Consider the following 23,440-nt stretch of genomic DNA (forward strand, 5'->3'; position numbering starts at 1 on the left):
ACAGTAAGAGGGGGTGAAATTTCCAAGCTAGAGCTCGGGATATGATAAAGCCGCTCTGGGTGGTTGTATAGAGGCGAGGAATTGAGAACATTTCTGTCTTGCAACGCTGCTGGGCAAGCCAATCAGAGAGGGACTCCTTAATCGGGATGGATATTCTTGGGGGACAGGTGATATCGCCTGATAGCAAACCAATGGAAGAGAGGTTTCCTAACGAGGATGAATCAACTATAGCTTGAGAGGTAGTTACTGCAAGTGGGTTTCATCATCAGGCATTATTCGCCCCACATCAAGACTGTGATCCAACCAGAGAGGGCTTTCCTCATCAGGGTTAGCCATACAGTGCAAGTAACGCCACATATACCAAGGGCCAATGCAAAAGCGGTTTCCGAATCGGGAGATCCCTTCTTGGCTAGATGGTGACATTAGAGTTTAGCCTCCTCCAATGTGCATGCATGGCGTAGCCCTAAAAGGTGGGTTTGGGACAGGACGTTCACGCCTGTTTGCAGATATAGTCTTTATGACAATGTTTTGGACCCGGAAAGCGAGACCAGAAAGCAAAGAAGGTTCTCATTGATTTTAATCATTTCTAGGCAGCCACTAAACTGATAATTAGATATGTAAGGTCGTTCTCTCGATCACTTTGAGCATTATTCCTTTCCCATTCGAAACCATACAATTTGCCGCGACCCGAGTGTATCACATTCCAGCAGCCAAATATCGGAAAATGAACTTTCCACAACCTAAAGTTACTTTATTACCCTCCGGCCTCGATCTCCATGGCAAAACAGCTGTGGTCACCGGTGCTACTGCAGGAATTGGCTTAGAAACAGCACGACAACTGCTCAAGCTCAAGATCTCCAATCTCATTCTAGCCGTGCGAAATGTATCAAAGGGCGAAGAGTGCAAACAGGAGCTTCGGCAATTCAACATAACCGCGAAAATCATGATTCTTGAACTCAATACGGACGATTATAAAAGCGTTCAGAGCTTCGCCGCAGCATTACAGCGAGAAATTCCGGTGGTCGATATTCTGATCCTCAACGCAGGTATTGGACTTCTCAAGTTCGAGCGCAGCCCAAGTGGACACGAGCGCGTCACCCAAGTGAATTATCTTTCGAATGTCCTTTTGATTACTGCATTGGTTCCGCACCTCACAGAAGAAAACCGGCTGTCCTGCTCGCGTCACCTGGGTAGGCAGTCGCATGTACTTTGACACATCTCTAGACAAAAAGGCGCCCTTAAAGGCCGGTGAATCGGTGCTTGAGCACATGGACTCCAAGGAGTTCTTCCTTGCGAATCAGAGGTACAACGACTCCAAGCTCCTTTGTGCGATGTTCATGTATAGTCTTGCTCCGCGACTCGACAAAAGCAAGATCGTTTTGAATATGGTCTGTCCAGGTCTAGTCAACACTAATATGACCGACGTCTTGCCGCTCCATGTGCGCATGGTCATGGGCGTCGTCAAAACCCTTTTTGCGCGACCAGTTGAGGTCGGCGGGCGGCTTTTTATTCATGCGGCGGTGGTGGCAGGGCCAGAATCTCATGGAAGATTTCTTGGGGATAAGGATATTATTGAGTACGGATTTTGCCCCGTTACCCTAAGTTGCCGACTTAAGAGGACCTTTGACGACTAATTAAAATCTCACAGACCGTCTCCATACCTTCTGTCACCTGCAGGGCAAGCCGTGCAAAAAAGCCTGTGGGCAGAAACTATCGCGGAAATGGGAAGATTGACTGATTTACCACCTGAATTCACTACAAAGGAATAGGAGGAGATATACAGTCATCTCTCCTGGACTATGGCTTCATTCCGTGTTTCCGTCTTCACAAAGAGAGAGTAATTGCAAGTGACCAGTGGTTAACTGTTACTGTGAAAGAGCAGCCAAGTATTCAAGATTTCCCAGGGTCATTTTATGTAACTGAAGAGCGCAATGCATGTTGGTAGCTTCTTGAAACGATGTCATATTAGTAGTTGAGATTCTAAACAGAATATTATGGACTATCACACCTGAAAGAGTAATAAAGGAGTAAAGAATCATACAATTCTGTTTCATTGATCCTTCCCCAGAGTAAATTCGAGGGATAAATGAAAATACACTCAATCCCCCGTCCCATTTTATCCATTTATCCATGATTGGAAGCATACCAAAGCGCCTGCCCTGCTGGGTCATGGACAGCATTGACCCATGGAAACCTGGAAAGAATCTCCTTAACGTCTTTCCAGCTATTGACTCCTAGGCCGAGTAATGTGTGCTTTGTTGTTGAGACCCATGCAGGATGCTTCCACAGGCACGAGGAAGCTGCTCCAATAAATAACAACCAAACAAGCAACTCCTGGCTATCCTGCTCAGAGCTGAAAGGTCGTTGAACCCCTGAAAGAAGGGCTGAGGACAGGAGATCATTCCGCGCAATTCGACCATCCCATCCCTGCAGAAATGTCACCAGAAAAGCAGTCAGACCTAAATGTACTCTGTTCTGAAGCGAACAAATTCCGGGAGCGCAACCTAGGGGTTTGATGTTCAATAGACGATATCCGAGTAAAATAATGTCATCGTAGAAACTGGCGGCGTTAATCCTCGGTACAACGCCAGCAATCGCGTTGTTGAGCATTGAAGTAAGGAATAACATGTCATTTAGGAGCTTTTGAAGGTTGGCTGGCAATGCCTTAAACTGGTTACGTGTATGAACTAGGCGATATACCTCGCTCTCCGGCCGCAGGTTCAAGCTGGGAAATTGCGCAGTGGTATTGCATCCCATCCAAGCCTCTTCAACAGAGAACAGGGTTGGCGAGCCTAATTGTAAGGAATTTTCAAGATCGACCCTGAAGGAACATTAGTAAGAACACGGATAATACAGATTCTTCCCATTTATTTTTAACCATACCGCAGCATTTTTTGTGCCAAGCCAGAGCCCCCTGTGACGAGCTGTAGCAAACCACCTCGCAACTGAGCTATCCGTCGTAGACCTTGAACATGAACAGACCCCTGTTGATACTGATGTTGGTAATGTTCATACTGAGTCATGCTGACTATGACTGCGATGGTCTCATCAGTAACGGCACTCTGGCCAGATAGCTTTTGATGCACTAGGCGGAAGGTGTGTGAGATATGACGCCTTGCCTCAAACAACCCCTCTGGCTTGCTTGTCAGATTATTGAGATGTAGGATAGTCGTAGCCATGACGCCATGAAAACCTGTTCCAGAGTTAGCCCAATTCATGCGATGGACGGATTGAATAAAAGCAGTATTTACAGGCTTCATCAGCAAACATGTACTTGACACATAGAGGGGCACCAAGGCCCGCATAGTCAAGACCGTTGCTCACCTCAGGTGAGAATCTTATGGCATTCACGAATGCGATTACTAACGGTTAGGCGTGAGTCGAGACGAAAGCTAGCTAAGCTAGGCAATACAACGTCTTTTGAAGTATCATTGACATACCTTTCTTGGCAAGTCCTTTTGACTCATTAGGTAAAAGACCCGGGAAAAGCAGACCATCATCAATCGGCCGTTCAATATCGTAAGGCTTCTCTGCTGTTACCGATGCTCCCTTCATTATCGTCGGGATAGAGAATGGGATCCTGGAAGTCATGGACGCAGATTTTCGGGACGGGCGCGAGACTTTCTTGCCCTTGTTTCTTCCCAAGGCTGCATGACTGCGAATCCTTCTTCTTGTGGTATCATCAAGGATATCATTGCTATTAATAAACTCAAATGGCATATTGACAGTTGCGCCGTTGACAGGGGATGGTAGAACACTGAGAGGCGGCGTTGGTGGTCAAGAGGGATGCAGGGTCCCAAGTTGGGCGTGGTTCACCTTCTCGGCGCTCTGGATTACACCGAAGGTTTCTCCAGCTCCGGCTCCAAACCACGTTCAACTGTATCCACCACCAAATTGCAACTGCTACAATTTTTTCAGGACGCACTATATCAACATACTGGTGCATCTTGAACATCGCTAATTTGAGGCTGGGGAAGACGTCGAATGGCATTCAAGGCGTGTGGTTATCACGTGGTTTGTGGTAGAGTGGCCAGTCACATGGTACTCGATAGTTGACAGATATTAATTAGGCAATGTCGGACTTGCATCCCAAATGTACAGCAAAGAACTTATATATATTGTCGCCGCATGTAAGTGATGGCGACAGTAGCCTTTCTTTTATACAAAACGTGAACGTAAGAAAGGCTGTATAAAAATATGCGCCATGTTATACCATGCAACAAGATTCGTAAACTTGTTGGAGAAGACAAACCTCCCTTCGACACCGAGAGTCTTGTATGGCGGCGAATCCCTAGCAATGTCATAATTGCACATTTCAGATGGGCAGATATTTGCAACAGTTTAGGACAAATTCTCCCGCCCCTTTCTGAGTTGGTGTCCGTCCGTAAGTCCGGCAACTGTCCACTTGAAAGCTCTCCAGGACTCATTGGCTACTATGAAGATTGACGTACAGGAATTCGTTCGAATTCTTCTTGATGACCTCCGTCGATTTCAATGTAAATTGTCAGCATTGCAGTTTGCATTGATGATACTTGGGTGGACCGAGGGGTATTTACGGTTAGCCCTTTACTGATCATTGTATGATTCACTACGTTTAATATTAGAGAAGGAGATCTGGGGGATTGATTATCACTTTTATGTAAGAGAACGTCATTAGCGGCAATTACTAGCATATACAGTCATGCCAAATGGCACAAAGAGCATTGAAAGCATATAGAATAGACTTCAGCTATTCAGTAACTTTTCCCTTCCAGCATTTAGGGTGGGCAACCGAGCGCCTCAACCTTGAAATGGCCGCTTTCGAAGAGGCAAGGGAGATTAAGCCCCAAGCCAATGATCTCATCCACTTTTACTGGATCTGGATCTTCGATGTTTCGCCTACGCCTATTCGACGGTGTCTCTGCTTTCTTTCTCCATCGCGCGCCGCTTCCAGTATGCAAGCTCTATAACTTTGCTTTTAAAACACAATCACAGCAGATGCTGCCACGAAACTAGTCAACTAGCCCCTCGCTCTGTAGGGCGCAGGCCTACAGATTGAATCCTGGTACGCGGTATATGGTTTAACCCAAATCAGCAACGTCGGATCTTTATACGTAATGTACAGTGAGATGTAAAATATGAAAGTCTATACAATACCGTTTGTTCCTTCCAACCCCTTCACCTAATTGACCCATCCTGCCTCAAAAGGCAGGACACAGCCTTCCGTCCTTCGTCTCGGTCCACGCCTCACTACCAACACAATGACGACACCAAAGTAGACCCTCGGGATCATAGCTGCGCTTGATTGCATGAAGCCTGGGGTATTGCGACCCAAAAAGCGATGATTGCCAGTCTGGTTCGTATGGGTTGGCCTGGGGTAGAGTGCCGTTAGCCACTGTGGAAACGAATCATAACGTCTCTTGTCCAAATGAGGGGAAAGTAAAAAAGGCCACTGCTTTACCTCATTGACGTAGCAACCTGTATTGGGAGCCAGCTGCCGAAGGGCATGTCCTTTTCCATACGTCATATTAAACATCACCTGTTCACGCAAGTCCGATGGGAGTGATTCATTCCAGCTTTGGGAGACAATCAAGTGCACGATTGAATCCCTCCACGCTGGGTTCAAGGCGTTATCGACGGCGACCTTACTTCCCGTCATAGTGCCAGAGATAGAGGGAGAGGATACACCCTGCAACGAACTTTGCATTAGATAAGATCTACAAGGCCGAAGACACCAACCAAGACCCTCGAGGTTCAAAGGAAAAAAGGGGGAAGGATTGGTGGGGGGTGGTTCTTACATCGTGAGCATCCTGTCGAGACATGACGAGCTCCAACACGTCCGCAAAGCGTTCAACATCTTCTTCGACCACCCTTCGTGGAATGAACCGGGACGCTCTAGCCACTTCCGCCTTGCCGACAGACTCGGTGGATGGCATGTTTTGCATAACGTCGTACAAGGGCAGTGTGACAAGGGGCTTCACTACAGCGGTGACGATTGGTTCGTGCTTCTTCAAGAAGTCCTGAAAGGGACGAAGAAGCCTCTCCGCAGTTTTATTCTTCGCATCGTACAGCAGTAGCGCACCGTTCATTACAAGTGGGGAGCCGCTTAAGGTGTAGTAGCCGTGGATTCCGTTGTCCTGGAGGTGTGCCAGATAGCGGTGAGCCTTAGCAACGAGTCTGTACCACTCATGCTCGGTAGTTGTGTTTCTGGCGGATAGCATGAGATTGATCATTGTTAGCATGGGCATACGATGAGCTCTGACGGTCACCGAGACAATCACTCCGTAGGTGCCACCGCCCCCACCTCGGATGGCCCAGAAGAGATCCTCATGTTGACAGGCGTTCGCGATGACGATATCGCCCGCCGGAGTAACAACCTTGGCTTCGATAATGTTATCTGCGCCCATCCCGTATATGCCCGTAGCCAGCCCGTGGCCACCCCCGGTTGCCCATCCTACAACACCAACATCCTGAACATTCTCGTATCAGCATTTTGCCTCCACACTCAACCTTTCCGTCCCCTTTCGGTCGGCCATAGATCTTCAGGCTGGGGGATGAGATTCTCCTTACCATGTTCGTCCCGCCAACAGCTGTGGCATTGTGCTTGGCAAGTGCTGCAAACATCTCACCGTCCTGCACGCCCGCACCGAGAGTAGCAGCCATGAAGGTTGCATTTCCCCCTGACCCGAGCTTGCTGCACTGGTGAAGCTGGAATCTTTCATGAAATTGAATTTCTTTCATATGATGAGTCCAAATCCTTGCTATCAGTCAGAGAAATTTCATGTTAGACAAGGGAAAAAGGGGTTGCGAAAACAGAAACCCTTACGATAAACTTCCGTGGTTGATGCTGCGATCGGACCCGTGGCCAGTGTTTTTGATGTTCAGCCGCAGATTCCACTGCTTTGCGAATCGAATCCCGCCCTGAATGTGTTCTGATTCCGTGGCATTGATAACATAGACCGGGTAGTTGCCGATGGTGCAACCCTGCTGGCCTGCATGCGCGTTGCCCGTGATGCTTGTTCCATTTGGGTAGATCGGGTTACAGCTGTTGTCGGACCAAACCGGATCATCGACGCTGACCGGATCTGCGGCGTGGAAGGCCGATCTTGTCCAGTTGCCCAGCACGGCTGTGCATGCTGCTAAATTATAGTTGGGCTCATCGGGGTAGCACACGGCTGCTGCTGGGACCGTTCGAATCAACCTTCCGGACACAGTGTGATTGAGAGAGGCCCAATCATCGTCGGATGGCCAACACGAGTCAGAAGGAGACTGCAGAGAGATGACAATGGCAACACAATGTTAGTCGATCACCGATAGAGGTGCGGATTGTCGCTTCTTTAGACTCACACATTTGCAGTTAAGGGCATTGGTTATGCCGCTGGCCGCCAGGATAAGGGCCACAACAAGATGCATGATGCCAAGGCGGTTTATTGTTGAAGAATGTATAACTTCAAATCATAGAGTCTATATGTTATATATATATATATATAGCCGTCTTAAGAAGTTCAAGGGCAACTCCTGGGTCGGCTAGATTTCTAGAAGTGGTATTGTGTATACGAAAACGAGCTATCGGAAGCAGTGGACCCATTTGCCGACATCTCGTGCGGCCCGGTTGCCGCATTTGGTAATCTGGGTGCGAGTACGCATCGTCGCGCGGTTGATGGGCGCTGGATTAGTGTCGCCTGGCGATCCCACCAAGGTCGTATATAGAGCAAGATCTTCACCATCAGCGGGCTGGTTGCGCAGTTGGCCTGTGGTGTTTCCGGTGTGACCCAAGTTAAGGTTCATGGTAAGCCAGCAATGGCACCGGTCCTCCAGCAAAGTACTCATGCAAATAGAGACTAACTTGTATCCTGACTGAAAATGTCTCAAGCGAGCAAAGATACCTTGGACTCGGATGTTGTCTTCAGGCCGAGTGCTGATTTTCCATATCTCAGTGGCAGTGTCTCCCTAAACGTAGATTAGCAAGGAGTTTCATGACCCTGTAGCCGTATAATATGGTTTCATCAAACCTTAATCCAAGAATGCGAGGCGTCGTCCGCGTCATATCATAGATATGATCTCATACCAATTCGTAAGCCCGCATGGGCCCAGAGTGAGCTTTACTAATATTATCAACACGCTCGCATTTGCAAAGACATAAAATATACTGGGAAGCGCGATCTCTGGGTGTCTTTCATGAATTGCATGAGCTATTCAGCCTATTAATAGAACAGAGCTCGCAGAGTCGCGATCTCTGGTGGCTTAATTCAGGCCCTCTGCGGCTTCATCGCCACTTGAAGTTGAGTAGCTTCATAAAATATAACACATGCCAAGTGGTTTAATTTAGTGGTTAGTTGTACGTTGGGGAGTTAAGGTGAGTACTGAAAATGATTGGCCGAACTGCGCCACTTCCGCTACTGGGTCAAGATATTAAGGGTGATTGGTGTAGATATTCCAAATAGTGGGGTGTGGACACTGGATCCGGATAGCCGCGTGCCATTCTTGAGTGGACCCAAATTATAAGAAAAAGCGAAATTTTGCGCTAGAACAAACTATACAAAACATACAAACCACTAGAGTTCACAAATGCGGCGCTCTTATCGGTCGAAGTACCATAGGATTAATTAATCATACTGTGCAAACATACAAGACAAAGAAACTTAGATCATCTTTGAGTTTGCCAGTGTACGGATCATCATTCTTTGAACATGTGAGCTCAAGGTATAAGAACGCGCCTTGATTCCCAGAGGAGGTCTACCAGGACACAGCAAATATCTTGAAAGTCAGACACTCTGCAAGAAAAGGTAAATTTCCATACTTCTCAGCCCTTTTAAACCTTCAGAGAGTCGCCTTTAGAGTCGCCTAGATTCCAATGCACATTCTTTGGATTCCGACCAAAACATGTCTTGCCGTCATGGACCTTTGTTCGGACGTTTATTTGCTGATTCTTGGTTTCCAGAAATTTGATAGGAAAAGCAAAGGCTCCCACGTTCTACCACTTTATCAGAAAAGAGTCTCTACATGTGAGTCTTAGTCGAAGTCAATAATCTGTTAGAAAGACTAACGTACCCTTTAAGCAACACAATGACTCGTCTTCTTTTACAACCAAGGATGCGTCAATTTGTTGACTTCATCAATTCAGGCGATGAAACCATAGGACGAGAGGTGGTTTCCGAATCAGCCGAGTTCCATGTTCCGTTTTCAGATACCCCACTGAAAGGATTGTCTGGATATATGCAAATTCTCGGCATGATGCGCTCTGCCTTTCCAGACATCCAGTGGACACTTGAGGACACAGTCATCGAGGATGATAGAGTTGTAGCGCAGTTTACTCTGCGTGGATCTCACGAAGGCGAATTCTTTGGTGTTCCGGCTTCTGGAAAGAAAATCCAAGCACAAGCTATGAACATTTATCGATTCAAAGATGGAATGATTGTGGAGGAGACTGGCCTGCCTGATTTGTTTGGGATAATGCTGCAAATTGGGGCTGTGAATCCGAGGGGTACTCATTAGGCAATTTCCGAATGGCATGTCCCGGTTCTCGGCCGTATACTCCTGTATGGTTTATCTAGAAGGACCGGGTTTTCGTGTACAGCGGGCTTTTATACCTTTCCCTATGTCCATTCTCTTTACTTCTAATAGTGTTTCTAAGGCGCTCACAATGATCGGGGGGATGTGTGGGACTGAGCCTCTTTAACAGATTTGAAAGTGGACCGAGTCAGATGGTAACTTTCATTTAGAGGGACGCCTGCTCGTCCGACTGCTCCTGCTAGACATCCTCAACGACTAGCCTAATATACGAGTGAACAGTTGCAGAGAGTACACCTCTCGGCTGCCATAAGTAAGACTTTCCAACATCCTTCCATTTGGGCTCCTCACTCCAGGCACCCATTTTTGCCTTATCTAGTTTTACATATCTCGTCATCTACGTACACAGAGACTTAGCTAAGGTCATATAATGCATAATTTTTCCAGCCATTATAGATTTAAGATGGGATTTGTTAATATACTTCACTTTCCTATCTCAATCGTTAGTGCCAGTGAAACCTATGAGTGCAAACAAGGCATATAGGAGTCCACTTGGTCTACAGTAATGATACTGAATAATCATGAATTGAATAGTACTATTAAAGATAAATAATATAGAAATTTAACACCACTAGGCCACAAAGGTGTCCGGACATGGTTCCTATCTAGGGTCCCATATCCATAGATATAGCAGTATTACATATTCCAACAAATCATATCTCTTTGCTCTAAAAGCTAGCCAGAGGCTAAGCTAGTTACTATCCTTATGTTACTGGCACCTAAACAAAAAATGTAAGGTTGCTAGTTCAGGGGAGAAAGGCTCATTAAGGATTTACTGCATGTGATATGTGATGATATGTGACCTAAGTACGGCAGAGCAGATGGGAAGCCTTGTTTTCCAGACCCTATGGATGGCCGTATGTACTGGATATTCGGTTAAGGAGGTTTATATCTGAAGAAAGACTCCTTCCAATATTGCACAGTGAGTTTTCATTCGGCCGGCTGCACTCGTGGGACGTGACCATGTCCAGACGTCTCTAAGTACTCTGCAGTCAATATCACGAGCCATAATGGGAAGGTAAAATAGCTATGTTATGAGCGTGGACCTGCAAGGATTTTGATTTAATGAAATTCTGTGTGCCTGTAGACCTAATCGTAGGATGTGTGTTGAGCTTCAGCCTCTCCATGATCCTATATTATTGCAGCGGGGAAGGGTGTATATTGTCCCCCGAAATGAGAGATAGATATTGATATACAAGGTAAATCCAAGGTACTCAGGTACTCACAGCCAGCCCTATATTGTAAATAGCCTCCGTGCTATTTACACCCTAAAAAACAGCAAGGTCAACTGCGAGCACCACAGGAAAAAACAGAGCCCGCCGGGTTCTGATGAATCGAGACACCGGATGCGTAAAGTCCGAGGGCACACTGATCAATCAGCCTAAGCACTGTGTCCGAGCAAGGTATATACTTACCACAACCAATCCAATACACACTGATGACACGTTGACAACTGTCAAGAAAATCTTCTCCCGCGACAAGAACCACATTCCCTTGTTCATGTACAGCCAGAAGACCCCGGGCAGGCCAAAGGTAAACCAGCTCAGAAACAGTGCGGCCTAGTATCCGGTCAGTTTCTTTGAAGGTGCTACTCCGCATGGGTAACTGACAATCAACCCGATAAGGTCATTAAACACTGGTATAGCCTCGGCGATGATCCAAGCTATGGTCCAGAGCACGACCATAATTCCTACCCATGAGCCAACAGCAATCCAGTCGGACTTGTGGATTCGACCTGTTCCTGCAAACGTGCGCAGATAGATGGCTTTGGCGGCAATGTGGCCATTAATCACACCTGCGATGACAATCTGCGAGGGTCAGTCTCTAGACCGCGGAGAGTTGAAGTTTCGCACGGGGTTGAGAATCTTACAGTAGGCAAGGCTATGCCGTATGCAATCTTGGAGATTAAAGGAGACGCCGAAGCTAGAGCCGGTGATGTCACTGCGTCGCCAGCAAAGTAGTATATAACGACCGCAGCAACGATATAGAGCGAGATATCAATGCTTTGGAGAAGGGCAAGCGCCTTTGGAAATTCCCTGGGGTCGCTGAGCTCCGCAATGAAAGTAAAGAAGGAATTATGGCTGGCTGTTGACTGTCAGATATAACACTGAGTATATGGCAGTATTATACCCACCATATGCGAAGACCATATTCGTGACGCCCCCAAAGCCGGTCACTAAATCTGTGTGCTTGGCGACCGTCCATGTCGAGGGTGGCTTGATGATCCCAATACTGACCATGGTGACCATCACTGCGGCGAAGACACTGACAAATGCTGCTAAGGTCAGCTCTAGCCCAACCGGTACGGTCCATGGCAGCACAACTCACAAACGAGCGACAGCCATGAGACTTTCTCCAAAGTCCGAGGCAGCGAGAGCAGGCACGAGATAACTGCTCCCACAACTCCGAAGACAATGGAGCAAGTGGCATGACCCGTAATGACGTTCAGGGCAACAGTGAATGTCAAGATATGACTTGCCATGATGAAGATCAACAGTAGTATCTGTGCTGCATTCAGGAGTTCCCTCCCAAACGGGCCCATCAGAACTTCACCCGCATCAGACATGCTGCTGATATGAGGAAATCGCAGTTTGATCTGTCCAATAACGTAGCCGTTGTAGCTGGCGATGATGCCCATGCTGATAAGGATGGCGAGCCCTGGAGCTAGTCCGACGGTTCCAACAGCCGCGGGGAGTGAGAGGATGCCAAGAGAGATAGTCTCAGCGACCATGAGCAGCCCTCCTTGCCTGTTGAAAACTGTTAGCACATCTCCTCCTGAAGACTCGGTAAACGCACCACCACTTGAGAACCTTGTACTTGACCTCTGCAAACTCCTCGTCACCAAAGGCATCCTGACGGATAGGTGGCATCGGTTGCTCTTTCTTCTGGTCCATATCCTCTGGCTTTTGAGCTGGAGTCTGACTTTCCGCGTCCATGTTCGAATGATCCGGAGATAGAGAGATAATACGTGAAGCCATGTTGATAGCCGTAGCTTTGATGAATGAATCCCATCGTCGACAGTGAGGAAGGAGTCTCTTCATATAATGCCTCTTATCAAGTCAACCTTGGCCGTAATCCGGGGTAAGTTGGGGAGAGGCACAGTGACCCAGTGGAGACTCCACACAGATAAGCGACGTTTTCAGTTCCGCAGAGGGGTTTCAACCGCCGTCTGAGAAAGGAAATGGCTTACGGTTAGTGTGATTGATAATAGACTCGCGGCTGTAGACATTTCTAAGGTATAATTTGCCTGGGGACGTCTGTCGCTGAAGCTCAGGCGATATCTACACTTATTGAGTTTCGGGATGGCTTTCCTAATGGAGCGTCAGGAGCTTGTCTATCTAACGAAATGTCTCGCACCACTGTTAATCTATCTGTGTCATGATAGGAGATACGCCTGGCATAGACCTGTTACTAGCATGTAGTATCAAATGCAGACGGTCCACCGGACTACATGGTAATGCGTATACACAGGTTTTAATAACATTTGTTCTGGCGGTAGAATCACCGTAAATCCAGACTCAAGGGTGACAGCACACTAGACAACAATCACGATTAGTCGTAAAAGTATTTTCATTGTAATTATTCCCCATATACTTCACTGTAAGACTTGCGCTCAGGCTTTGTAGCAAATCGCACACTGCGTCTTCTCAGGATTGCCCAAAATGCCATATCTCGTGACACGAGACCTCGGGTACTATTTAAGTGTCCTTGAAGTAATGGTTAGCTTTCATCGGAGATAGTAGTCCCTATACTTCCGCCATTAGTGTGACGGATTGCTGGACGGAAAACCTTCCCTTACCGTCGTGGCAAGTTCCCAAAACGGCAAGTGGTCCCTATCCTTCACATTACGCCCATCTCTATATAGAATCCACGAAAGAGTGCTAGATATAGATATCAATTGGTACCCTGCGTTCTTTCTCCTTGAGTCCTTCTTTACAACCAAACAATCCCTCTATCTCTCGTCTCCCGTCAATACGAAGCCCAAAATGCCCGATCTACACGGCATCCTAGTCGCCCTTATCAGCCCTTTCACAGATGACCAGACACGCATTGATGAAGACCGTCTAAAAGCACACATCGACCGCCTCATTGCAGCCGGCATCCACGGGCTCGTCCCCGGCGGCAGCACCGGCGAGTTCACCACCATGACCACCGCAGAGCGCAAGGAGCTCACCGAGCTATGTATCAAGTTCGCTGCCGGCCGCATCCCAGTCGTCGTCGGGGCAGGAAGTACCTCCACGGCTGAGGCTATCGAGCTAGCGACGCATGCAGCCTCCGCCGGCGCCGCAGCGCTAATGGTCGTGCCGCCGTTCTACGACCCCGTCAACCTGGAGCAGCTGACCGAGCTCATGGCGGAGATCCATAGCGCCTCTGGTCTGCCTATCATGTATTATAATATTCCTAGCGCTTCAGGCCTGACGCTCACTCCCGGCGAGATTGCGGGGTTGTCTAAAGTGGGGGTCAAGTATCTGAAAGATACGTCGGGGAATGCCCCAGCCTTTACAGAGTTGGTCTTTGGTCTTTCGGATAAGATTACCGCGTTCAATGGCTGGGATACACTGACCTTCTACGGCCTTGCGGCCGGTTGTCCCGGAGGGGTGTGGGGAGCGGCCAATTTCATTCCCGAGCTGGCGGTCAAGCTGTACGAGACTGTCTCGGTGAAGGGGGACCTGAAGCGAGGACGTGAGCTGTGGACAAAGATCTGGCCGATCTGCAGGTTTTTGGAATCGCATAATTACGCGGCGGCTGTCAAGGCTGGGGTGGAGCTTACTGGACAAGCAACTGGGGGTCTCAGAAAGCCTTTCAAGGCACTTGGCCCTGAATTGCAGGCAGAACTGAAGCAGTTGCTGATTGACGCGGGTGTAAGCACGGTATAAAAGGCTAGATGATTTCTACTTCAAAGTTTCAAGAAAAATATGATGAACAATGGAGTAATGTCCTTGACTTGTTAGTTCAATATAATATTACATGATATGACCGAAACTGAGGTATCGGGTTAACAAGTAATACATTTAGTTGCAGGTTATCGTTATAAAAGTAAATTAGCAAAATATGGGCCATATTTGCTCTCTTTTGACAACGTCAATCCACGTTGGCATCGGATCCCGTCTTTTCGTCTCCAAATGCTGGTCCTGCTGGTTCCATACACTGGTCAGAATTTCTCTGGCTGTTTTAAATATGGGAAATCGACAAATGGACTCGGCCCTGTTGAAGAACTGAAGAACAGCGCCCCGCCTAGAGGCTGTAAGCGCCTCACACCCCGCAATGAACATTGGCCAAGCCGTTGCAGGGCTCATGGGATGCTCTGCTGGTACAGCTTCCTGAAATTCAGCCAGCGCCGTAATAACATTCTCCACATAGCCATCTAGAACAGCAGGATGGACTTGTCGAACCCGCCGGTAAAAGAAAATCAGCAGAGCGCTGTTCAATGCTCGCAACATGGGCTCATGGGGTTTGGATGAGTCCGTGTGTTTGGGCCGTATCCGGCGATCGTGTCGCAGCACAAATGAGCAGATCATATTCTCCAAGTGCTCGCTGCGGCGGTGGAGTGTTTCCCATGCCTCGAGGGAAGCCTTCTTCTGTGATTGACGGGCAACTCGAAACGTCTCCATAACGTTGGCGAGCCTCGTAGTCTGGGATACGAGGGTAAGCCAGGTCTCAGGAATGCCGTAAATCTGCTTGTATAGTGTATCCGAAAAGTTGCGTGAGTCCTGCAGATGAATATCATGCAATCCGGTCTCCTGATCTTTGGGGTCATCGATGTTCAGGTCACTGTCCGAATGGTGTGCTTCAAGTCGTAGAAAGTCGTCGAGCTGCGGGACCTTTTGATGAGCTTCGCTTCTGATCTGACTGGGTGGATCAGGTCGATGAGGGCGAAAGTCGGAATCAAGGACCTCAATAAAAGCTGCAGAGGGTTGATAGTCATGAAGAACGTATGTACTCTCGCCGACAAGACGCAGCCACGTATAAACATGGTGGAGGAGACGCGCCTTAGGCGAGATCCGTCGTTTCGGCAGGCCCCGCATGCGCAGAATATACTCAGCGTGGATAAGGAACCCACGAGCGTAGTGCTGTTGGCCAGATAAGATCTAAGCACGTTAATCTTTGTCCTTCAGGAGGGGAACATATGACATTGGACGTGATGGAACCTACCGCGTATTCAGTCAAGCAACATATGGCCATTAGTTGGTCCTTGTACTTGGCTGTCTTCGGCTCTTGAATTTCATACTTGATGGACATCTGCATATTTTCTCTTGCAAGCTCAAACATATTCTCAGCTGTTTCTTGCCAATGTTGGGCAGTGTCGGATGAGGATGCGCTTGGATACATTGATAAATGGACTGCAGAACAGGCCAACAAACCATATAGATTAGCCTGCCGCGCATGGTTGACATTTCGGGAACCGAGTATCGTCAGGTCACTGTAAGTAACCATTGCTGCTGGTACATTCAGGATTTTCCATGGAGACTTCTTGCCCAGAGGCATAGGCATTGTTTGTGGAATCACGTTATCATGGAAATGTTTGAAGAGGAAGGGGGCCTCTGTCAATGAAGCGGCATGTAGCAAGGTGGAGGCCATCTCTGTCGGTTCTATCATCTGCAACAAGCCGTTACCATCTGGGACGTCTGAGAATGTCCCGCCATTTTCAGCTCTGTTAAATGGCATGGGATCTATCTCGAAATCGGAGCCGAGGGCGGCCAAGTTCGTTACAAGATTTCTGTCGCTTGACAACGGCGCAGGGTTCCAATCAAGAGCATCTGGACTGCAACCAAGGAGATCTGACCAGTGGAGAAAATCGTCAAAATGGCATACAGAGTCCGAAACAAAAGATGTTTGAGCGAATGTTGTCGGCTGGGCGATAGCCGCAGAACTATCCTCGATCATTGGCGGGCTGATCGGCTGGGCAATGTGAGTCTCTGACTCGACTGAAGTAGAATCCAGTGCATCTTGTTCGGCCTGCTGCTGTACCACGTTATCCCCCCTCTGTGACTCAGGAGTGGGCAATCCTAAAACTGCAAACGGACCGACGATGATATCGCCTGTGGGAGGGTTGTCGATGTCTCTGGTTCGGAGGTCAATCTCAGCCAACGACGCATTGATTGAGCCTGAAACCAGTCGGGAGTGTAATGAGGATGTCATAGATAATCTAGATTGCTCTGTATCCGCATTAGTGGGCAATCATTATACATGCCCACATCTAAAACGGGTAGGCTCACCTGTGTAAAGATGCCGACGGGCTTCGCGTTGGTCCTCTGCACTATCGCCAGTATGGGGATTCTGCATCCATCGTACTTTGCTTGCAGGACGCTCGCATGTGACACCCAGAGATCGACATGTACGACATGAAGGTCGCTTTTGGTCGCACTTGACATGCCGACGTCTGCAGGTGCGACATGCTCCTAGCGCATGAGTTCGGCGCGGCAGGATGAAAGTTGAGGTCATCGGAGTCGTTACCATGAAGAAACGGACAGGGATAGATCAAACCAAGCTGCAAACGGTCGCGCCGAAAGGAGATTGCGTCTTTGAAGCGATTGATTGCTGGTCTCCTTGGAACGGAGAGGTCAAACGAGATCGGAAGCACTTGCCTATTTGGGAGTTGAAAGCTAATGGAGCATTAACCCCGCATTTTTGATATCCGAAACCTTAAAATATAACGAATGCCCCTGGAGATTACCTTCTCAATAATGTATCTTCGAGTCCCTTCAAGACGGTGTATTGGATTCGCAGCTTGAGAGAAGTAGGATCGATAGCTTGTAAGAGTGATTTAATTCTTCCGCGACAGCACTCATATTTCTATAGTTAAGCCTACAACTACCATGTCAATTTTTCTTCATTCCGTCATTATATGTATAGTTTCCCCAGTCGCTTTGCCTCCTCCTCCACTGTATCAGGAATATCACTCTCCAGACTCCTGCCATTTGGACACCATCCCAGCAGTTTTCTCGCCCGCTGACTGCTCTGGCGAGCATTGGTGCCCCATAGAACTCCCCCGTGAGGAGATAACTTGTCCGCCGCCACATGGTCTATTTCAGAGACTAGAGGTGACTCTATCAAGCCGAGACGGTGGGCCGTCAGAGCAAGCAACTGGGATATCCCGCTGAAGCTCTGGTTCCTCACGTCAGTACTTTTGACACAGAAGAATGTCAAATTCTCCAGAACCGTCCACTTACCAGCATAGAGTTGCCGGGGAAGTATAGCCCCTCCTGATTCCACATCTGCTCGTCTGTCTCCTTCTGAACAGCCTTTTCAACCAGCTTTACGAAAAGATCGCTGATGTCGGAGATATGAACGTTGCTCCAAGTGCTCTGGCCCTTGCCCACCTTGATCGCTCGTCCGGTTTCGATGGAGACTCTGGCAAGTTCAGGGATCTGAATACTGCGCTGCTTGACGATGCCTCGACCTTGTCCGTAAATGATTGGTGCGAACACAAGAGCTGTCTTGGGGACGGTCAGTTTAAGAATAAAGTCATCGACTACACGGCGAGTCGCGTTCTGGCGAATAATTTTGCGGACAGCGTCGGCATCGTCGACATCGCCAAAGACCTTGTCAGTTCCTTCTCCGTATGTGCCGTTGACAATATCGGCGATTGAAAGGACACTTGCGCCCGAGATCTGAAGCCAGTAGCCTTGTAGAGTCAGCATGCCGCTCTTTAGATGAAAACGACTGTTCGGCCTACCGGGATCACTGCGTTCAGCTAGACCACGAGCAATGGCCTTGACACTCTCAATGTGGCTTGAGCTGGCAGTATCTGCGGTCTATCAGCGATACCTCAATAAGGTGTGACCAATGACTTACGGACTACCACATCGGCCAGACGAACTTCCTCTTCAATCAATGACGTGGAATCGAGATCACCGCTGACCACTCGAACGTTTGGATAGGCTTGGGACAGAATCGCAGCTTTTCTTGTGTCCCTCACCAGAGCAGAAATGCTATACTCGGGATGAGTGGACCGTAGCGCGTGCAGGACATCGCCTCCAATATAGCCAGAGGCACCTGTGCTATAGTCCTGTCAGTGACAGAGCCCTGTAGTATACTGTTTGAAAGCCACCTACAGGAAAATGCGAGTGGGGATAGTCATATCGCAGGGGGTTACTGAAACTCACTAAGAAAGGTCAATGCTGTACGGATTACTTTGGGAACTTCTAATTCCGTGACCTTCAGAATGATATATGTTGTTAGTGATTGAATTATGGTGCTTGTGGAAGGTTGTTCCGCAAGTCTGTCATGCGATGCATGCAACAATGCAGAAGGGGTAATTGGTTCCGCTGATCTCAAACAAAATTCCGAGGTAGGTTCGTGCCACAAATAAAAGCACATCGGAAATGACATGATAAGAAATTCAGATGGCTGGATGCAAGCTGTTCAGAAAGGCGGATAAGACTCCTGTTCCATTTCTCCACTGTATACCCAAGATATTTCCCTACAAGCCTACAGACAGTATCATCGTCTCGATGGCTCATCGAGGAGAGACTCTACACAACGAGGTATCCTGCATAGCAGACCTTAAAGCTCTAGGAAGCAGTAAGCTTCCGAAGATGGTCAGAGGTGAGCAAATACAATCTGTTCGTGGAACCCGCCCCCTTACAAATTTACAAATAGACTACTACAATGAAGGCTCAATGGATCTAATCACGTACGTATCATCCCGCTTGACGAGAATCAATCAACTGAATGTCCCTTAGATTACGAGAGAATGAAACTGCCTTCGACCGCTATAAAATCCTTCCTCGTGTTCTGAGAGACGTCGATCACGTTGATACGACAACAGAAATCCTAGGGACTAAGGTTTCTCTTCCGTTTGGATTCAGCCCTGCTGCATCTCAGAAACTAGCTCATCCAGATGGAGAACTGGCGGCATCGCGGGCTGCCGCAAAGTATGGTATCTGCATGGCACTCTCGTCGTACTCGAACTATTCCCTGGAGGATGTGGCTGCTCAGGGGACTGGGAACCCGTACGTGATGCAGATGTGTGTATTGCGGGATCGATCAATCACACTTCAGCTACTGGAACGGGCTGAACGTATGTCTGTCGCGTCCCTGCCTGATGTTGATACGTACTAACATGGCGCAGAAGCAGGATACAAGGCACTATTCCTTTCGGTCGATGTCCCTGTGCTCGGAAAGAGGCTCAATGAATACCGCAATAGCTATACGCTTCCGGAAGATATGAACTGGCCGAACATCCTCAGTTGTGGCGCTGATACCTCAGACCGTACTGACTATGGTATGAATCCCTATTCCCGAGGGCTGCCGCAGCAGACTAACCAAAACAGATCCAAGTCTCGACTGGGAAAGCACAATTCCGTGGCTCAGAAAACATACCTCGCTACGAATATGGCTCAAAGGGAGTACGCCGTCTTCCATCCTTAAAAGACAGGGCATTCCTTTGACTGACACGATCCGGAACAGTTTGCTCCCCGGCAGACGTCGAACTGGCAATCCACTATGGCGTGGATGGAATCGTGATCTCCAACCACGGCGGTCGCCAGCTGGACGGAATCCCGGCAACGCTAGACGCTCTGAGACTATGTGCCCCTGTTGCACGGGGACGAATCCCACTTGCAATTGACGGGGGCATCCGGCGAGGATCGGATATCTTTAAGGCACTTGCACTTGGGGCCAGTTACTGTTTCGTGGGAAGGATTCCCATTTGGGGCCTTGCTGTAGGTCTTGTTTTCTGGTGTGTCGTCATAGTCATAGGCTAATATATATCCAGTATAACGGCGAGGAGGGCGTTGAGTTGGCAATCAGGATTTTGCGGCAAGAACTGAAGATTACCATGGCCCTTGCAGGGTGAGTCCTATACAGCCTTGGTTTAGGTCTTTGACTGACAATCGCAGCTGCACGTCTATTAATGACATTAATGAGAGCTATCTGTCCGTTCTGAAATCGAACGGACAGTTGTCGAGGCTGTAGGGCAGGACGACGGGGTTCATTAAGCATTCCTAGCATTCTCTTCTAGCGATATTTGGTAGCCACTTCCTTAGAATAGGCGATTTCTCATATCAAACCGTCTTTTGACCCCTTTATTCAACCTACCTGTAGTTATGTTTCCAGTTGTCGCAGCTTGGGTCCCATTACTCCGAAGTACCCTTACCTGAGTAAAATGGATTTTCACTTATCCAGCTCCCTCCGGACTCTGCTGCTACAAGTGTTTGGATCGAGGGTGACAACGGAAATATCTCGAATCATAGACAAACACTGACCGTGAATTGTGTCCCTTATGGCTCCAATGACCAATCAGAATGCAGAACAGTAGATTTCGGAAGGACCTTCCAGAAAGGGATTTGCCCTTGCATCTGGCATCACATTAGGCATGTCGATCCGCAGAAACCTACTCTCTTTCTCTGCATCAGACACCAGACTAGATGAGATACACCGGGCCTATATTAGAATCTCGGTGGCCATAAACTCTGAATCTCATCGTCGATTATACAATTTACTACACACTTACAGACAATCAGAACCATGGCAGACCTCTTTGTCGATATCACGACCCCGAATTATCACTCTTACCGACAGCCGACTGGCCTCTTCATTGGCAATTCTTTTGTCCCGGGGTCGAGCGGGCAAACTATCACTTCAATTGACCCTGCGTATGCCTGAGAATTCTATTTGAGCGCGCTATCTCAGTCAGTTTAGCTAATACATAGGTGCAGGACCGATAAACCCATCGTCACAGTCCACGCAGCCAGCGCCGAGGATGTAGATCGAGCTGTGAAGGCCGCCAAGGCTGCGCTGGTACATCCCTCCTGGAAACAGCTTCCCGCTACCGACCGGGGAATACTACTGGCCAAGCTGGCCGATCTGATGGAGCAAAAGCGGGAGTTACTTGCCTCGATCGATGCATGGGATAATGGTATGTCCCTTTTTCAAATATTGATCCGCATCTGACCGAAACAGGGAAACCATACCACGTAGCTCTGGAAGAGGACCTTACCGAGGCCATTACAACCATCCGTTACTACAGTGGCTGGGTTGATAAGATTGCGGGCCAGACCATTAGCACGACATCTAACAAGTTCGCGTATACAATTCGTCAGCCGATTGGCGTCGTTGGGCAGATCATTCCGTGGAACTACCCACTGTCCATGGCCACCTGGAAACTAGGCCCTGCATTAGCTTGTGGGAACACGGTCGTTCTGAAACCCGCCGAGCAGACACCTCTCAGCGCGCTTGTGCTTGCGGAACTGATCAAGGAGGCTGGATTCCCTCCTGGGGTAGTGAATATTGTAAATGGATACGGGAGAGAAGCTGGTGCTGCGCTGGCATCTCATCCGCTAGTCGATAAGATTGCTTTCACGGGATCAACACAGACAGCAAGAGAGATCATGAAGATGGCTGCGGGAACGTTGAAAGATATCACCCTTGAGACTGGTGGAAAGTCTCCACTGCTCGTATTCCCAGACGCTGACATGGAGCAAGCTGTCAAATGGTCGCATTTCGGCATCATGTCGAACCAAGGCCAGATCTGCACGGCGACGTCCCGCATCTATGTCCACCAGGACGTCTTCCCTTCCTTCCTGGAGAGATTCAAACAGGCGGTCGAAACCACGTCCAAGATCGGTGACCAGTGGGATGGATCTACATTTCAGGGCCCACAGGTAACTCGAACCCAGTATGAGCGTATTCTGTCGCATATTGAGATGGCCAAGAAAAACGGTGCAAAACTCGTCATTGGTGGAGGTCAATATATCCCCAACGAAGACAGGAACAAAGATGGATATTTTATCCAGCCCACTGTTTTCACAGGCACCACAGATTCTATGGCTATCGTGCGTGAGGAGGTCTTTGGCCCGGTGGTGATTATCGAACCATTCGCGACAGAAGAAGAAGCCATCCGCCGGGCTAACGACACCATCTACGGCCTTGGGGCGGCCGTGTTCACGAAAGATCTGGAACGGGCGCATAGGGTTGCCGCAGAAATTGACTCAGGGATGGTCTGGATCAACAGTAGTCAAGACTGCGATCCTCGTGTGCCGTTTGGGGGTGTCAAACAGAGCGGCATTGGACGGGAGCTTGGTGAAGCTGGTCTGGCCGCCTATAGTCGGATCAAGGCCGTACATGTCAACATGGGAAATAAGCTCTAATTGTTTCTTTGGGAATACATTTACATATGAGTGGCGAACGATTTTTGTCCACGATACAACCATAAAACCTCAGCGTCGGAGGAAGCTTGTCGTACTTATTCCAATGTCGTGACATCGACGGGCCCATGACAGTGCTATGGTCACACAAAGTTGGCTGTTAAATTCGAAAAGCGCCTGGTCCAAGTCACTTTTCCTTCAAGAACTATGAACGGACTGGCACAATCTCATTGATGACGATAGTGAAGCAACTTATACAAAGCAGATGGGGTTATCCTGGCTTTGAGCGAGAAAAGAGGTCTGAAGTAAATCCTTCAGCATGTCCAACAACAATGCACTTGTGAGAAATATATCTCTGAATAGAGTTGTAAGCGCAAGAGACTAGTTTGTCATTGGCCTAGATGCTTGCACGGTTTTCGTCTGCGAGTATCGAAACGTTTGGTTCTGGAGAATTGGAGCCAATATTGCATCAAACTCTTCCTGATGTTTAAGGAAGGCAACCTGGTCGGTGGCCATAGGAGTGGGTTGGTGTATGGCTGTGCTCCAAGCGTATGTTGTTGCCTGCCCACTATTCAGTGAGAGGAGTCAGAACTTGACCGGGGACACTCATATGCCGAGTACAATGAGTATTGGCTCTCCGTGGACGGCAGGCGCCTGTTATCCCCAGGGACTGCGCATGCTGAGCCAGACTGAGCCTTTAATGGCGTTTTGAAATCTTTGTTAGAGCACAAAATCTACTCAGAGTCCCCTGGTGGTATTCCTTCTATCAGATCTTCCAATCCAAATTGTGCTTTATCTTA

At 48.4% G+C, this 23,440-nt stretch overlaps 9 protein-coding genes across 9 annotated transcripts; 3 read left to right on the forward strand and 6 right to left on the reverse strand.

Moving 5' to 3' along the window:
- Window positions 1-724: 724 nt before the first annotated feature.
- Window positions 725-1,769, forward strand: Aud_008971 (putative short-chain dehydrogenase/reductase family protein; the record flags this gene model as incomplete). Its single annotated transcript, XM_043293836.1, has 3 exons — window positions 725-1,190; window positions 1,225-1,576; window positions 1,649-1,769. The coding sequence occupies 3 exons, from the start codon at window positions 725-727 to the stop codon at window positions 1,767-1,769; spliced, it is 939 nt and encodes a 312-aa protein (XP_043149771.1).
- Window positions 1,770-2,873: 1,104 nt separating this feature from the next.
- On the reverse strand, window positions 2,874-3,555 carry Aud_008972 (uncharacterized protein; the record flags this gene model as incomplete). Its single annotated transcript, XM_043293837.1, has 3 exons — window positions 2,874-3,193; window positions 3,252-3,362; window positions 3,441-3,555. The coding sequence occupies 3 exons, from the start codon at window positions 3,553-3,555 to the stop codon at window positions 2,874-2,876; spliced, it is 546 nt and encodes a 181-aa protein (XP_043149772.1).
- Window positions 3,556-5,624: 2,069 nt separating this feature from the next.
- On the reverse strand, window positions 5,625-6,642 carry Aud_008973 (uncharacterized protein; the record flags this gene model as incomplete). Its single annotated transcript, XM_043293838.1, has 3 exons — window positions 5,625-5,696; window positions 5,778-6,449; window positions 6,550-6,642. 3 exons carry the CDS (start codon window positions 6,640-6,642, stop codon window positions 5,625-5,627), a joined length of 837 nt encoding a protein of 278 aa, XP_043149773.1.
- Window positions 6,643-6,801: 159 nt separating this feature from the next.
- On the reverse strand, window positions 6,802-7,392 carry Aud_008974 (uncharacterized protein; the record flags this gene model as incomplete). Its single annotated transcript, XM_043293839.1, has 2 exons — window positions 6,802-7,248; window positions 7,327-7,392. The coding sequence occupies 2 exons, from the start codon at window positions 7,390-7,392 to the stop codon at window positions 6,802-6,804; spliced, it is 513 nt and encodes a 170-aa protein (XP_043149774.1).
- A 3,441-nt stretch (window positions 7,393-10,833) lies between these two features.
- On the reverse strand, window positions 10,834-12,527 carry Aud_008975 (neutral amino acid permease; the record flags this gene model as incomplete). Its single annotated transcript, XM_043293840.1, has 7 exons — window positions 10,834-10,917; window positions 10,965-11,108; window positions 11,160-11,357; window positions 11,420-11,634; window positions 11,684-11,824; window positions 11,878-12,296; window positions 12,346-12,527. The coding sequence occupies 7 exons, from the start codon at window positions 12,525-12,527 to the stop codon at window positions 10,834-10,836; spliced, it is 1,383 nt and encodes a 460-aa protein (XP_043149775.1).
- A 1,008-nt stretch (window positions 12,528-13,535) lies between these two features.
- Aud_008976 (dihydrodipicolinate synthase family protein) lies at window positions 13,536-14,426 on the forward strand (the record flags this gene model as incomplete). Its single annotated transcript, XM_043293841.1, has 1 exon — window positions 13,536-14,426. One exon carries the CDS (start codon window positions 13,536-13,538, stop codon window positions 14,424-14,426), a length of 891 nt encoding a protein of 296 aa, XP_043149776.1.
- Window positions 14,427-14,591: 165 nt separating this feature from the next.
- Aud_008977 (Zn(II)2Cys6 transcription factor) lies at window positions 14,592-17,007 on the reverse strand (the record flags this gene model as incomplete). The annotated part of the gene is made up of 3 exons (XM_043293842.1): window positions 14,592-15,638; window positions 15,703-16,706; window positions 16,767-17,007. The coding sequence occupies 3 exons, from the start codon at window positions 17,005-17,007 to the stop codon at window positions 14,592-14,594; spliced, it is 2,292 nt and encodes a 763-aa protein (XP_043149777.1).
- Window positions 17,008-17,391: 384 nt separating this feature from the next.
- Window positions 17,392-18,631, reverse strand: Aud_008978 (uncharacterized protein; the record flags this gene model as incomplete). Its single annotated transcript, XM_043293843.1, has 5 exons — window positions 17,392-17,655; window positions 17,721-18,175; window positions 18,227-18,298; window positions 18,346-18,551; window positions 18,606-18,631. The coding sequence occupies 5 exons, from the start codon at window positions 18,629-18,631 to the stop codon at window positions 17,392-17,394; spliced, it is 1,023 nt and encodes a 340-aa protein (XP_043149778.1).
- A 373-nt stretch (window positions 18,632-19,004) lies between these two features.
- On the forward strand, window positions 19,005-22,643 carry Aud_008979 (uncharacterized protein; the record flags this gene model as incomplete). Its single annotated transcript, XM_043293844.1, has 11 exons — window positions 19,005-19,098; window positions 19,153-19,186; window positions 19,236-19,573; window positions 19,625-19,777; window positions 19,827-19,901; window positions 19,963-20,216; window positions 20,270-20,346; window positions 20,394-20,429; window positions 21,018-21,149; window positions 21,213-21,412; window positions 21,457-22,643. 11 exons carry the CDS (start codon window positions 19,005-19,007, stop codon window positions 22,641-22,643), a joined length of 2,580 nt encoding a protein of 859 aa, XP_043149779.1.
- Window positions 22,644-23,440: the final 797 nt, after the last annotated feature.

The sequence above is a fragment of the Aspergillus udagawae genome, assembly GCF_001078395.1.
Source record: "Aspergillus udagawae IFM 46973 DNA, scaffold_7, whole genome shotgun sequence".
In the NCBI taxonomy this organism is placed as follows: Eukaryota; Fungi; Ascomycota; class Eurotiomycetes; order Eurotiales; family Aspergillaceae; genus Aspergillus; species Aspergillus udagawae.